Source organism: Zingiber officinale, chromosome 2B (assembly GCF_018446385.1).
Source record: "Zingiber officinale cultivar Zhangliang chromosome 2B, Zo_v1.1, whole genome shotgun sequence".
NCBI lineage: Eukaryota > Viridiplantae > Streptophyta > Magnoliopsida > Zingiberales > Zingiberaceae > Zingiber > Zingiber officinale.
This window is the reverse complement of record NC_055989.1, coordinates 14,602,585-14,618,764: the sequence shown is the minus strand read 5'-3', so window position 1 is coordinate 14,618,764 and position 16,180 is coordinate 14,602,585. Positions and strand designations below refer to the sequence as shown.

The 16,180-nt window shown below is 35.9% G+C and overlaps 2 protein-coding genes across 2 annotated transcripts; one reads left to right on the top strand and one right to left on the bottom strand.

The window, feature by feature from the left end:
* Positions 1 to 1,563: 1,563 nt before the first annotated feature.
* On the bottom strand, positions 1,564 to 2,714 carry LOC122049003. Its single transcript, XM_042610505.1, has 4 exons — positions 2,546 to 2,714; positions 2,315 to 2,475; positions 1,889 to 2,218; positions 1,564 to 1,804 (listed from the first exon to the last, which is right to left on the bottom strand). The coding sequence occupies exons 2-4, from the start codon at positions 2,394 to 2,396 to the stop codon at positions 1,683 to 1,685; spliced, it is 534 nt and encodes a 177-aa protein (XP_042466439.1). The 5' UTR covers positions 2,397 to 2,475; positions 2,546 to 2,714; the 3' UTR covers positions 1,564 to 1,682.
* Positions 2,715 to 4,122: 1,408 nt separating this feature from the next.
* LOC122045363 (protein DEFECTIVE IN EXINE FORMATION 1-like) lies at positions 4,123 to 12,487 on the top strand. Its single transcript, XM_042605555.1, has 13 exons — positions 4,123 to 4,485; positions 5,766 to 5,876; positions 7,189 to 7,271; positions 7,516 to 7,633; positions 7,700 to 7,860; positions 8,166 to 8,638; positions 8,765 to 8,835; positions 9,430 to 9,686; positions 10,287 to 10,468; positions 11,087 to 11,370; positions 11,455 to 11,572; positions 11,842 to 12,024; positions 12,110 to 12,487. The coding sequence occupies exons 1-13, from the start codon at positions 4,346 to 4,348 to the stop codon at positions 12,422 to 12,424; spliced, it is 2,496 nt and encodes an 831-aa protein (XP_042461489.1). The 5' UTR covers positions 4,123 to 4,345; the 3' UTR covers positions 12,425 to 12,487.
* Positions 12,488 to 16,180: the final 3,693 nt, after the last annotated feature.

Genomic DNA, 16,180 nt, shown 5'->3' with positions numbered 1-16,180 from the left:
TGTCTGGTCCTCTTCGTAATTGTTGTTGGATGATCATTAGAATTTGGTCGTGATTAATTGTGATCATTTCTTGAGTTTATATTATTATCCAGGTTAAATAGTTTGGATTTGGACAAATGGTCACAGACTGCCTGGAGGTTACTGGCAGTGAACGGGTTGTTGAGGAGTGCATTTCTATTTCGATCTAAATTATAATTTAGATGGAAATGTAAACTCATTACAATTGTGAAAGAGAGTAAAAGGAGATCATAGAAAAGCGGACTAAAAAATTTGAGCTCGACACGCTCTCTGTTTTAATTACTATTTAAAATGTGACTTGATATACATGTCATATTTTAGCATGCTAGTTTAGGCAACAATAAAAAAGCTATTTCTTTTAATTGGAATGTCATAGGTATGTTCCGTTTTTATTTATTATCCAAAGGTGTCTTATTCAGTATATTTTATTTTTCACTCTTATTTATGAATTTATAACTATTCACATTTCAATTTTGACAACACAAATAAATTATATTACAATTATAATTTATAGTTGTTACAATAAGAGTATTTCATATCATTACTAGCTAATATTATGTTATAACAGTACTCAACACTAATAGCAATCTATTGTAGCAAATATCATGTTATAATTGCTATTATAATTGCATACCTACGTTAAAAATAAATATAATTTTAAAAAAAATATATGTAAGGTGAAATAGGAAACTTTTTTATAATAAATAAAAAAATGTCCTTTTGAAATTCTAATATAAAAAGTCCCTTTAATTTTTTTTTTTTTTAGGCCAGATCCTCTGATCCAGAATTTTCTGTACCAGAAGAGGTCCTAAATTTTCTGGACCAGAAGAGGTCCTGTCCATTCATTGGTTGGATGAACTAGACCCCACCTGTTAAACAGGTGGAATTCAGTTCATCCAACCAATAAATGAATAGAGAGTCATGAATGGTCCAGGGATCCTAGACTAGAGGATCCCTGTCCTAATTTTTTGCACTGGTTTATATGGAGCCAGGATCTTCTTGATCACTTTTTGTGGGGATCCCTTAATTTTTTGCACTGGTTTATATGGAGCCAGGATCTCCTTGACCACTTTTTGTGGTCCAGGGGATGGACTACTCATATTTGCGATCGGATTGTAGTCACGAATTGACCGTAATTTGTTATGATATCTTTTTGGATTTATCATCCCCATCAGATTATAGTTTTGGTTCGGAGTGAGCTGTTGGAGGCCGCCCAGAGGAGACCCTCGCTCGACACCCAGTAATCTGGCCACTTATCCACCACCGGTGTCCTCCGGACAGTCTCCGACCGCCCATTCCGAATCAAGCTATAACCTGGTGGGAACGATGAACCTGAAAAGGGATCATAACTAATTATGACCGGATCACGATCACGATCCGATCGTAAATATAAATGGTTCATCTTCTGCTCTCGGTTTATATGTGGATGTTAACATGGAGTTATTACATTTTCCTTAAACCAAGACTAATACATTAATCTATCAAAACGTTTACACAATTTTCAAATCTAAGATTTATTATAAGTTTATCCAACTTTAACTAAAAACTTGGCATGACCTCCACGTCACAGTTCTTAAAAATAATCTATTGAACTTTAACAATTAATCTAAATATAAATGAGAAAATCACTGTTAATTTTGATGACATAGTGCATGGAGAAGCAATCAATAGGAAGTCGGGGCAGGCGCCACGGCGCCGCCAAGCGAGGCGCCGGAACTGAGAAGCTCCGCCATGGCTCGCCGAGGATTCACTTTATGCTCCGCGCACAGACCCGGTAGAAAAACTCCTGCGCCATTTTCACAAAATGAATATCAGATTCCGCGATTTCTTGAGGCTTCATGATCGGAAAATGCATATATATATACAACACCTTCCCCGGCAGCGAGATTGAAGTAGAGGTCGACGATGTTGGGGCAGTTCTGGTAGCACGCGGCGGAACAGAGCTTCCCGGCGAACTCGTGCTCCAGCAGGGAGTCTGAGGAGAGGCCGACGGCGTCGCGGCTGACGCCGCACGCCCGCACGCACTCGTCGGTCTCGACCCAGTCCCGCATCCTCCGCTCCACCTCCACCTCCGACGTCCTGCACTGGTACTCCGTCGGCCCGCCGCCCCGCTGAATGCTCTCCAGCAGGCACCGCTTCCCCGCCGACGAAATGGCAAAAGCGCACGCATCCTTCGGCAGCTCCTCGCAGGTCACGGCCCCTGCCAAGCCGCCGCACATATACGCAGCAGTAATCCATCAACAACAGAGCAAATTAAATTAACCTTACCATTACGTCGAACAGGTGGCGGGCAAACCTAAAGCGTAGGGGAAGAAGAGGAAAAATTGAGAGAGCAGGATGAAGGCCAGGGCCATATCGGAAGACACCGGAGAAGCCATCGTCGGTGCTATCGATATATCGATCGAGCAGGGAGACGATGGTGCTTATATAGCCGACGGGACAACGTTCTCTGGCTGGCTGCCAACCAAATTCTAAATATTTATTTGTGCAACCACAGGCAAGAAATATTTATTTTCCAGTAACCTACCGAAGCGAAGCGTTAGAGGCATAAATTTGGGTATTTAGTAGCATGGGGAGAAACTGCTTCCTGGTTTAATTTCATTGAATCAATTCAAGCGACTGGCATTTTTATCGAGTTGATCATTTTGATCAACCAACAGGATAAATCAAGAAGGAAGTACTCACAAAGGTCCACTCAAGCTGCTGATATTTTTATTCACAAAATTTTTTTAACAACCACCGAAATCAGAAAGTATTAGTAGAAATCCATTTCATCCATTGAAATGAATAGCATTCTTAAATATAATATTCTTAAATTTATCATTTGATGAGAAGAAAATTTATATAATGTAATGAGTGATAAGAAGGGTCCATCAAGTAGGATCAAGGATCAAGGATCAAGGATCAAGGGCAGAGATATTAACTGATATGGAGATCAAAGTCAAAATGATCAACATTAAAGAACTAACGGACTCATCAAAAGTAGACTGAGTGGAGGTCAACTTCAACTACCGATCGAGCTTAATGGTCCGATCGGCCAGGAAATTCATCAAAGTAGAATGCTCGGCCGGACGAGGTCATATAGACATAACATTAGATGTCACACAATTGACCGAGTGAGTGTGGGTCGATTGAAGCTCGTGTCCGGTCAAACAATAATCAATCTGTCGAACCGAGGTACTACGAAGAAAGTACCTGATCGAGCGGCTATCCCACTTAACCAAACAGTGGACCCCTCTCATATCTCTTAATATCTCTTTGAGAGGTAATGCCACTGACAATAGGACATGATCAATAGATGAATAATACAACGAAAACTTCTATTGTCTTGTCACATGCCCTCTTAAAATATGATATCAGAGGCACTTTTCTGATATGTCCTTTCATAGGACAGTTTAGAGAACGTACACACACCTTGAGGAGCGTGCACGTTGCCTACTGTAGCACTATATAAAGGGGGTCTTGTACTGACGACGGTATGTGACATCTATTATTTGCACTTGTTCTTTCATTGTTGCTTCGCCATCTTTCTACTATTCTAATGACTGACTTGAGCGTCGGAAGGTCAAAGCCGGAGATCCCTTTCCTGACCAAATACTAATATTCTTTGTGTTACATATTATAGTGGAATGTTCATGAGATCAACATAGAACCTACCTCCTTAGTTATTTTTTTTTATTGTTTTTAGACATGATCATAATGTATTGCAGCTGAGATTTTTAATTTAGAATTTTATTATTGCCATTTTAAAAATAAATCAGTTATTTTGATTTTAATCTTAGTTTTAAAATTTAAAAATTGATTAATGTATTATTTCAAAAAAATTTAAATCGTGACTCGACTCTCGATTGATGATGATGAATTAAATTGTCCAATATTAGCAATAGGCCAATAGCAATGTTGATATAAAATAGGTTGGATTTATTCGATTTTTGACAAAGTTTGATTGATTTAATTTATTTTTATTTTTTATGTTCAATCGGTTCAATTTTAAATCGATTGGTAACTCTGTATTTACCTGAGTTATCAAGGTAACAAAAATGGGCCACAATCAACAGCCCAGCAGCCACAGCCAACCCATCTAACGGTCACTTCCGGTCTTCGACAAGTGAACTACGGCCGACGAAGGACCGAGCGAGTTCTCGGTTTGTTGTTTTTTTCCATTCCGCTGCATCGTCTCTTTTATCGACGGCGGTGGGAGGCGATGCCAGGCGATCCTCCGTGTTGATCATCTTCCAGCGCCGGTTTGCTCTCTTCTCGCCTTTTGCTTCCATAGTTTACGGCGTTAGGGTTCTATCAAGTACCTGGAGGGAAAACTCCGGATCCGATGGGGCTCCTTGTGGGTCTTTTCATCCTAGCGCTCCTGGTTGCTCGGCAATCGCTCGCGGTGGATGGTGCCTCCTCCAACGGAACCAACAAATTCCGCGACCGCAAAGCAACTGACGATATGACTGGATATCCCCATCTGTAAGCTCTACAATATTTGTCCCCGTCATTGATTTCCTCTAATTATTTTCATCTTATTTATGTTTGTCTTTTAATTTGTGAAAGATCAAAGTAACGAAAGATCCAAATGCTAATTTTGGAATAGTATTTGCTTATTGTACTTGAAAGTAACATGTGAGAGTTAGAGAGATGAAAGTAATATAACCAGACTTAGATGAAAAAGAGCCATCAACTATGCTCACTTTTTCTCTACCTGAACATGGAGCATATGATACAAAAGAGTTTTGACGAACCATATATATGAGTAGATGATAAACTCAATATTCCAAGAAAACCTAGAAAAGTTATGCAAGGAATTAGCTACACAAGACACCTGATTAAGCAATGAGAATTGTCCACCGAAGAGGAGGATGAAACTTCGACTGTGGTAGAGGATGGAGGTCCAGTAGAAATGTAACCTAACTTAGCCATAAGAGTTTGAATCTCATCTGATGATATGGAAGTAACCTGTTAAGGACTATCATTGTGCTTGGAGTAGTGAACTTGTCCAAAACCATGACTATCATTCCGTCCTCCTCCTAGGTGACCGCCTTGACCTCGCCCACCACTATGAAAATGTTTACCATGTAATTTCAACAATTATCCCGTGCATGACCATCTTCAGGATGAATAGGCATCTACTTTGATCCAGAGTTATTTGGTGAGCCAAACAATAACTCTCCTCTCAATCGCCCAGGAGCAACTGTTTGCACTTGAAAGCCAATGCCTTCAGGAAGCAGGATAGAAGCCGGTGCACCTCACCAGTCACAGATCTGTAATGAAAGTGTGCCTACACGACACAAGGGAAGCACTCATCACTTCTTCCATTTTTGCAACTCCACCAGTTCTTACAGCTCAGTTAGGTGTCTTCCAGGTCCATAATGAGAACTTGCTTGTGAAGCTGATTTCACAAGAGCCTCCTCTGATCTGTGCATTGCAAAGGGCACCAGAACCGAGTGGTTTGATACCAACTTGTAAATAGGGATCCTTATTTTTCCCTTATTCCATTAGATAGTAACATACAGTTATATTAGAAATACGGCCTTAAACTTTTCAACATACAAAGTAAACCTTAACAACAATCATGATATTCATTTTTATCTAGCTACATGACAGTGCCCGTATTGGTAGTTTCTTAATTACAGTATATCTATGCCATGCATGACTCAATATAGAAAATAGGTCCTTTTAAGTAATTCTAGGTTCTGCTTTGAGCATGTTGGTACTAATGGGTGTTTCAATTTCTTGTTGTTTTATTGTAGAGATGAAGATGCGTTGCTGAATACCAAATGTCCCAAGCATATAGAACTGAGATGGCAAACTGAGGTTAGCTCCAGTATATATGCAACTCCACTAATTGCTGATATCAACAGGTAAGTGGTATCCATCAATCAATCTATCAAATCCTTAGATGCATGACAAGACTGAACTAATTAACTTTTTTGTGCATGGCTTCACTGGAATAAGTGCATGTTTTTGTATGAATTTTATAAAACAACTTACATGAAAATTCATATTAGGAAATTTTACACGAGTTTCTGGATTTCGAATATCTATTCTTAAAGAATTCAAGATCAAATTGGGCTATTTATTTTTTCTAAATTCTTATACCATGCCACTGAATGCTGCTATGTGGAGAATATGATGTTGCTACAGCATTTGTTTGGGGAAGGTTAATAAATTTAGGATGTCAACAAACAAAGTGACAGGATCACTGGGTTTAAAGGATTTGTCATATCATCATTCAAGGCTGAAGATGCGCAAACTTTGGATTTTGTGCCTAATTTCTTGTACTAGCTGTGAGTGAGTTAAATTGTTGTCCTAACAAATATTGAAGATAAATCATTGACTCAATTGTATAAATTGGGTGTAGTAGTGAACCATATGTGGTGGGACTTTTAAAGTTGTGATGTTACTGGAAAGTAGGAGTGGATCTTTTTTCTTAATCTTCATCAATATTTATGCTGAGATAAGTTTGAATATGTCAACCAGTCAATCAAATTCATAGAATTTGAAATAAGGTTAAATTAATTACTCTTCTCTCTCTATAAAAATATGTAAATTAAAATAAGGTTAAATTAATAAAAATAAGGCTTATTTTCTATCCATCCGTGCATGCATCCATATTATATGTATTCTTTCAATTCAAATTGAAGCTGAAATAAGCCTTTTGAATAGCTAGAACCATTAACACTTCCTACACATTTACTAATAAAAATTCAAGGAATATTAACTGTGGTCTAGCCATGAAGTCAATTCAAAGAATAAGGTCTGTTTCTTGTTTATGCTTGTGTAACATGTGTTTAGTCTAAATTTTTCTTTGGTGTTTGTGGCTTAACTTTTAAGAATAACAGTACCTGATTGCTAGACATCTGTCTTTTCTGGGCTTTTATTGCCTCCGACATTGTGCTTTGCCTTACCCTACTTACTGCCTCGTGCACTGTTAATATCCTTCTAATTTAAACTGGCACCACAATGGGACATACCAATCATATGTGCTAGCTGGGATGTTTTTTCCATGGCTTCATTGTATATATGCAGCTTGTAAAGGCAAAACCTGATCTTAGAACCAAATCTTGCCAGTACTTATTGCTTAATTCTATTAGCATATGTAGAATTTCCAGGTCGTTTTTCTTATTTTAGCAAAGTTTACTTTCATTTATTGTTGTATTCTTGCAACTCTAGTGATGGCAAGCTAGAGATAGTGGTACCATCATTTGTCCATTACCTTGAAGTACTCGAAGGTCCTGATGGTGATAAAATGCCAGGTACTTTGTGTTGATTCATCTCATATGTTTAGATTTGATAATTTTCTCTTAGTGAGTGTTAAATGCAATTGAATTTTTAATTAAATCATCAATTTATCTTCTAGAAACTCTGAGGGAACCTATTTCTTTAACATTATTATTTGTTTCATCTAGTTTTGTATTTGGAAATTTTTATATCTTATAGGTTATTGAACACAAAATAACATCTCAGTTTTCATTGATGTGAAAAATGCAAATTCATCAGGATGGCCTGCTTTCCACCAATCAACAGTCCATTCTAGCCCTCTCTTATATGATATAGACAAGGATGGTACACGAGAAATAGCGTTAGCTACCTACAATGGAGTTGTGAATTTTTTCAGGTAAGTGCCTTCGACAATTTTTTGGTGTTTTGGTGCAGGTTGATATAAATGTGGTGGTTATACTAGGGTTTCTGGCTATCTGATGATGGATAAATTAGAAGTACCTCGAAGAAAAGTTCATAAAAACTGGTATGTTGGCTTGGATCCAGACCCAGTGGATCGTTCACATCCAGATGTTCATGATGATTTAATTGCCCAGGAGAACTCTGCTATGAATTCAGTATCTCGTATGTGATCACAAAACTTCTGCAATCAACCATATTATGTTTGTGCCTGATGTTGTGGGCTCTTTTGTTAGTAACTTTCCGCATTTTATTTTTGACAACATGTTTAAAATGTCTTAAATAACTTTGCTATGATAATTACATTAGCCATTAGGATTCGCGGATCAAATTTTGTAAGTATGCCATACATTGAGAAATTTAGCATAACGGATAAACTAATATTCCAAGTATCACATATTTTTTGATGTTCTTTTTTGAAATTATGAGTTGTGTATCAAGTTAGAAAATTTTTGTTGCTTTGTATCCAGATATAAATGGGAGTATGAATGGGTTGAATAATTCTGATTCTCCAAACATTGTGAATACTCCCTCAATGAATACATCTAAGCTAGAGGACAAAGAAAAGAATGGATTGTCAAGCAATCTTAATGACGCAGTCACACAGAATGTTTCATTGGGAAATGTTATGGAGGACAATCAAACACGAATTCAAAGAAGGCTCCTTGAAGAAACTGATAATAAAAGCTCTCAAGATGAACATTCTGAAGATGACAATACTGGAGTGCAAGGAGCAACTGTGGAAAATGATCAAGACCTGGAAGAAGAAGCTGATTCATCTTTTGATTTACTTAGAGATACAAATGAGTTAGCTGATGAATATAATTATGACTATGATGACTATGTTGATGAGTCAATGTGGGGGGATGAAAATTGGACAGAAGAGAATCATCAGAAAGCAGAAGATTATGTAAGCATAGATTCTCACATACTTTGCACTCCAGTAAGTTCCACAAACTGATGTTTTTGAATTTATTTTCCATTGGTGTTGAGCATACAGGGGGAAAAAGGATTTCAATTTCTATAGATTTGATAAAAAAACACATTTTTTTTTGTATTTTGTATGAAGGTAATTGCTGACATAGATAATGATGGTACTCAAGAAATGGTAGTGGCTGTTTCATACTTCTTTGACCGCGAGTAAGCATTTGTCCTTTTCCCAGCTGTGATTGTACTTTTACTTGAAAAATTGCCAACAATGATCTTCAAAGCTACTTCTGATTTTCTTTTGGATATATTCTTAATTTTTTTTTGATAAAATTTTTCTCAGCAATTTTTTAAGAAATCTTCTTTACCCAATCATATCAATTTCCTAGCCATTTCTTGTTTCCAGAAACGAAAAATGATGCTGAAGTCAGATTAGTATGATACTTTCTGCATCTATCATATGAGATATTAATCTTATGTAGGTCACATTATTACAATAAAATCTCAGTATTGGTGGAAGTTTATTACATGAATGCAGTGAGTAGCATTCTTTGCTATGTTTTTGTTGATGCAATCCTAATGCACATGAACCATGTGGAATACTTGTACAAGTCTTAGGTCACGGTTCTAACAGAATTAGCTTGTCTAATTGATTCTTCATCTGCCCACAATATGATTGTGCTTTAACTATCATTTAGTTCTTGAATGTAATGTGTTTCATCAGGCATTGATTTTCTTGGTCAATGCCATTTATTTAAGGTTTATCATGCATTTGAATCCTTCTCATTACCATTGATAAGTTGGCAGGTATTATGAAAATCCGGAACATTCAGCAGAGTTAGGGGGAATCAACATTGAAAAGTATGTAGCCAGTGGGATTGTAGTGTTTAACCTTGATACAAAGCAAGTCAAATGGAATGCAGATCTTGATTTAAGTGTTGATTCGGGAAATTTCCGTGCCTATGTTTATTCTTCTCCCACTGTGGTTGACTTGGATGGTGATGGAACATTGGACATTCTTGTTGGCACTTCCTATGGCTTGTTTTATATTTTGGATCATCATGGTAATCCGAGTTTCTTTCATTTTATATTTGTAGTTATTATCTTTGTTAAATCAATGGGTTCTCTGTATGCTGTTAATTGTGATATCTTCACTGCAATTTACCCAATATATATTTGAGGAAATTTGCAGCTTCTCTATCATAAGAAATCTTGCATTTTTTCTGTATGGGAAGGATTCCTGTTAATCTGTTGAGATTTACAATACAATTTCAAACCTCACTGAATAGAAGCCAGTAAATTATATCCCTGAAAAAGTTTTCCAAAATTAATCATTCTACATAGTAGGAATTTTGCATGAGATCAAACCTTGTGGTTGTCTATCTTAAAGGTGGATTTTAGTTTAGTTGCTGACATTAGAGTTGGTCATCCAAGACCAGTGCCACTAATATTGAACTGAAACAGACTAGGTCTCATGCCAAACTATTGCCTTTGTTTTCTTGAACTTTCCTAGATTAAACTTTTGGTTTGTATTTCATTTTCATGAAGACATGTAATTATGCTCATGCACATAAATATTCAATTATGCAATCTTAAATTATAGGAATCCAGTACAAGGCTTGAATTTCTTGATTCTTTTTTTTTTTTAAAACAATTTCTGTTAGGCAAAGTGAGAAACAAATTTCCTCTCGAGATGGCTGAGATTCAAGCACCAGTTGTGGCAGCTGATATTAATGATGATGGCAAAATTGAAATAGTGACCGTTGACGCTCATGGAAATGTTGCAGCATGGACTGCACAGGGAGAAGAAATTTGGGAAGTGCATCTTAAAAGCCTAATTCCACAGGCATGTTTTATATGATATATCTGGATGCAGTTTTAATGTGATTTATGACTTAGGATGGCCTTACATGTGCTTGTACAGATTTATGCAACTTTGATGGCAAATTTGTTATATACTCCATGCTAGGATAAATAGCAATACTTAATATTCTTTATCTTGAACAGAGACAGATAGAGAGAGAATTCCGAACCTGATCAAACTTATATGGAAGACCATAGAGTGAAATGATTGTCTACAAATATCTCTCTCTTCATTGATAATGAGATTAACTTTTGACAAAGTGAAATGCTTTTCCTACCATGCTCTAACTTTAGTTTTTTTGTGATACATTCCGATGAGAATGTGAAACTTTGAGCTACAAAGCTGGCAAGCTGTCTTCTTGGCTCATTGCACATCTAATCTGTTCCATTCTGTTTTGAATTATCAAAAGTTCGATTCTTGTTTAACTGCTTCTGATACATGTGCAGTTTCAGTTCTGTTTATCTTGAATTGTATCTGTATTTATGCCCATTTTTGTGGCAAGCAATTGTGTTAGTCACATGTGACAAGTCTCATAAGGATGTTACTAGGTATTAACATTTATTTATCAGTTGCTGAAGTGACTTTGAGATTTGATTCCAGAGTCCAACTATTGGTGATGTTGATGGAGATGGTCGCACTGATATAGTGATCCCAACAGCATCAGGGAACATCTATGTTCTAAGTGGCCGTGATGGTTCACATGTTAGACCTTTCCCCTACCGAACCCATGGAAGAGTGATGAGTCAGATTCTTTTAGTTGATCTCGATAAACGAAATGAGAAATCCAAAGGGTTAACTCTAGTTACCACTTCCTTTGATGGCTATTTGTACCTGATTGATGGAGCCACAGGTTGTCCAGATGTTATTGACATTGGCGAGACTTCGTATGTTATTGACCATGATACCTTGTAATCATTATATAATATAATTTTCTTACCTTTTATTTATAATTGTTCTTTTATCTACAGATATAGCATGGTCTTGGCTGGTAATGTTGATGGTGGGGATGACCTTGATCTTATTGTGACAACCATGAATGGCAATGTTTTTTGCTTTTCCACTCCCTCACCGCATCATCCTATTAAGGTGCTCCAGTTTGCATTGTATTCTACTGGCAGAATTTTAATAGTTCTCATGAATTGGAGGGTTTTTGTTTGTATTTCATCTGGAAGTTGTGTGAACTGTGTTAATATTATGAAATCCATTACCTATCCTGTATAGCATGTGTATTTGAGTGGAAATGAAAAACCATTGTTTGCAATGATGATATTCATACTAAATTTGTTATAGCAGTTGCTTTTTTAATCTTCTCCATCTTGCAATGTGTCACTGAGATTTTCTGGCCTTCATCGCAGGAATGGAGGTTGCCAAACCAAGGTAGAAACAATGTTGCAGTTCGCAATCACCGTGAAGGTATATTTATTTCCCATGCATCCAGAGCATTCCGTGATGAAGAAGGTAAACACTTCTGGGTGGAGATGGAGATCATTGACAAATACAGGGTGCCTTCAGGGTTTCAAGGACCTTATAATGTTACAGTAAGACATTTTCACTCTGTTTCTTATAATCTAGAACTCAATGGATAATCATTGATTTTATTTCCACCCTTTATTGAACTCTCAGACAACTTTGTTAGTGCCTGGAAATTACCAAGGAGAGAGGCGTATTGTTGTAAATCAGGTCTACGATCGTCCTGGGAAACAGCGGATCAAGCTTCCGACAGTCCCTGTCAGAACAACAGGAACAGTAGTGGTTGAGATGGTGGACAAGAATGGGATTTACTTCTCCGATGAGTTTTCCCTTACGTTCCATATGCATTACTATAAGCTATTGAAGTGGCTTTTAGTGTTGCCAATGCTTGGGATGTTTGGCATCCTAGTTATCCTTCGGCCTCAAGAAAGTGCCCCTTTACCATCCTTTTCAAGGAACAGAGATTAATGTTTGCGAGTTGGAACACCTTTCCGAACTTTCTATAACATAGAATTTATCAATTTTCACTAATTGCCAGCTCGGTTGAATCATCAAATTAGGAAAACTCAAATGTCGTACTATATCATTTCATTACTTCTAAGTTTTATGTCTGTTTCTTGAGAAGGGAAAAAACGTACAGTGACTCCCTGCTAAAGTTACAAGGCTCGGGCATGCTCAAATATTTTTTTGTTTGGGAAAGTCAAGTTATTTTAAGCGGTAATTTATCAAATCACGTACCTATAAATTTGAATTGATCAAAAACGTATGTTACTTTACTATTTATTAAAAAATATATTTTTTTCAAATACACTTCCTTTTTACTCTTCTAACAAATTTTATTTTATTTTTTTTATCATTTTTCTTTCTCCTTCTCTTTCTTATCTTCTATGCATGCAACTTTTAAGATTTAATTATTTTTTTTAATAATATTTTAATATATTTAGAGAAGCAAAAAAAAATCATGAATAATAAATTTGAACTCTTTGTAATCTTAGCAATCCACAAGAATTGAAATAAGTGCAATCGGAGCTCTTTGAGTCCATTAGTGAGTTTTGGTCAAAATCTACTGATGGACCTAGAGACCTCAGATTGTACTCATTTCAGTTCATGTGGATTTCTAATATTGCAAGGACTTCAAATATGTTATTCATTGTTTATTTTGGCTTATCAAAAGTGTTAAAATATAATAAGGTAAAACTGGTAAAAATCTCCATGTTGGACCTGATATGTATCATATCAGACCCAATGTGGACCTGATATTGAATCATATCAGGCCCAACGTGGGCCTGATATGATTCAATATCAGGCCTAACGTGGAGAGAATTAATGTACAATGCCTAATAGTGAAAAATTCTATTTTACTTCTGTGAGGATATAATAATGAAAAGAGACTTAAATAAACCAACAAGTTTATCATCTGGACCAGCTAAGACCCATGATGATTTGAAGTATAGAAGGATTAAGTACAAATATAAGGTTCTTCATTAGAGAAACAAAGACAATTAACTGACAACGAAATACTCTAAAATACCAAGCTAACAGGTTTGTGCTGAAATTGCAGATTTTATGCAAAACAAACAGTATAGAATCACTCATGGTCTACTAAGGGTTAATGGCACAAATTTTAGATAAGAGCAACTTGTTAAAGGTAGGTGGGTATCAATAAAATAGCAAAACTATGCAAATAAATCAAAGTTATTTAATCACTAAAGGCTATAAAATATCTATAAAGAAACCTTATGTGGTTAGAGAAATCCGATCTCTCAATATGGTAAGCTCAAAGATTATCATTTTTGATCAAAACCTACATTAGGCCTGATATGATTTAGTAAGCTCAAAGATTATCACTTTTGATCAAAACTCACATTGGGCCTGATATAAAATCATATCAGGCCCACGTTGGACCTGATATGATTCCATATCAAGTCCCATGTGAATCTCACTCTATTAGGAATGCTCAATTATTTTAGGAACTTTTCAGTTCATAGAAGAACTATACTTGACATCTCAAGCAAGTAAGTATATATATTCCACACAATCAAGTGAGTGTTCACTCTTTGATGGATAATACGAATCATCTAAATTGAAAAGATTGTGTAATATTGAAAGCTTAACCACATTCTCAAGTTTATGAGAACCTTTTATTAAAATCTCTGGAGGTTAAGAGAACCTTTTACTGACCTATGAATTAGCAACAACTTTATTTCTTGACCAACGGTTTTATAGACTAGTTTTATTGTTTAGTGTTTATCATTGATGTGAATTAACTTTACTAGAAAGATCATTCGCGCACTTAAATCTTTGTTGGTAAACCTGCACACCAATATTTGAATATCATTCTGTATAGGGCTGTAAATAAGTCGAACCGAGTCGAGCTTTGGGGTATTCAAGCTTATTTGATAAGGTAACCAAGCCGATCTGAGCCGAGCTTAAAATGAACCAAACTTTTGAAATGAGTGTTCAAGCTTGGCTTGGTTTATTTTTTATGAGCTTGAGCTTGTTTGAAGCTTGGCTTGAGCTTGGTTCGTTTAGATGTTATCAATCTCTCAATTCAAGCTTGGCTTGAGCTTGGTTCGAGCTTGGCTTGAGCTTGGTTCAAGCTTGGCTTGAGCTTGGTTCATTTAGATGTTATCAAGCTCTCAATTCAAGCTTGTTTGATTGTTTGAAAGTTTTAGTTGTTTGATTGAATATTGAGCTTGATAATTTAAATTTATTTATTTATTTTATTGTTTATTTAGCATATTGAAAAGAGCTTTATTAATGAATATGGTTCATGAACATTGTTCATGAACGTTGTTCACGAACATTGTTCACGAACGTTGTTCACGAACGTTAACGAGCTGAACACAAATGTGTTCAAGCTTGTTTGTTTAGTTTAACGAGCTGTTCAAACTTGTTTGTTTAATTAATCTTATGTATATTGAACGAACATAAACAAGCTCTTACCAAGTCGAACACCAAACTTGTTCATGAATACTTGATTCATTTACAGTCCTAATTCTGTGAAACATTCTTGCTGGCAATTGGCACAATGACTGTTGGCATTCTAGTGCACTAGCAGCCTACTAGTTAAAAAAATGCATAATTATGAAAAAGATGAAAAAACAATTTTGAGAACTAGGATAAGAAGAAAAGGAGATAATGAGAACGGGGCGTTGAAAATGGTTGTGACATCCTTGTTGAAGTACAAGGAAAGAGGAGAAAAGTGGAAGTGTGTCATGCACATCAATGCTTGAAAATTGGTACTAAATATTTGTCGATTTCCTAATAAATTTATAAGAATGTTTTTTTCTCTATTTGGTTAGAATTTTGCTGTAAAATGATCCTAAAACAGTTGGTATGATTCGTATTATGAAATAAAAAGTTTCTAAAATAGTTGAGCATTTCTAATAGAGTGTGATCCATATGGGGCTTGATATAGAATCATATCAGGTCATATCAAGCTCAACATGAACTTGATATGATTCATATCAGGCCTAATGTGGAGGTCTTTTGTTGATTTTTTCTTATTATATTGTAACATCTTATAAAAATCAAAATAAACAATGAATAATATATTTGAACTCCTTGCAATATCAGAAATCCACAGGAACTGAAATAGCTGCAATCGGAGCTCTCTAGGTCCAAAACCCACTGATGGACTTAGAGAGCTCCGATTACACCCATTTCAGTTCATGTGGATTTCTGATATTGCAAGGAGTTCAATATGCTATCCATTGTTTATTTTGACTTTTATAAGATGTTAAAATATAATAAGAAAAAAATCAACAAAAGACCTCCACATTAGGCCTGATATGAATCATATCAGGCTCATGTTGGGCCTGATATGATTCCATATCAGGCCCAACGTGGGCCTGATATGATTTTATATCAGGCCCAATGTGGGTTTTGATCAAAAGTGATAATCTTTGAGCTTACCAAATCATATCAGGCCCAATATGGGTTTTGATCAAAAGTGATAATCTTTGAGCTTACCATATTGAGAGATTGGATTTCTCTAATCACATAAGGTTTCTTTATAGATATTTTATAGTTTTTAGTGATTAAATAACTTTGATTTATTTGCATAATTTTGTTATTTTATTGATACCCACCTACTTTTAACAAGTTGCTCTTATCTAAAATTTGTGCCATTAACCCTTAGTAGACCATGAGTGATTCTATACTGTTTGCTTTGCATAAAATCTGCAATTTCAACACAAACCTGTTAGCTTGGTATTTTAG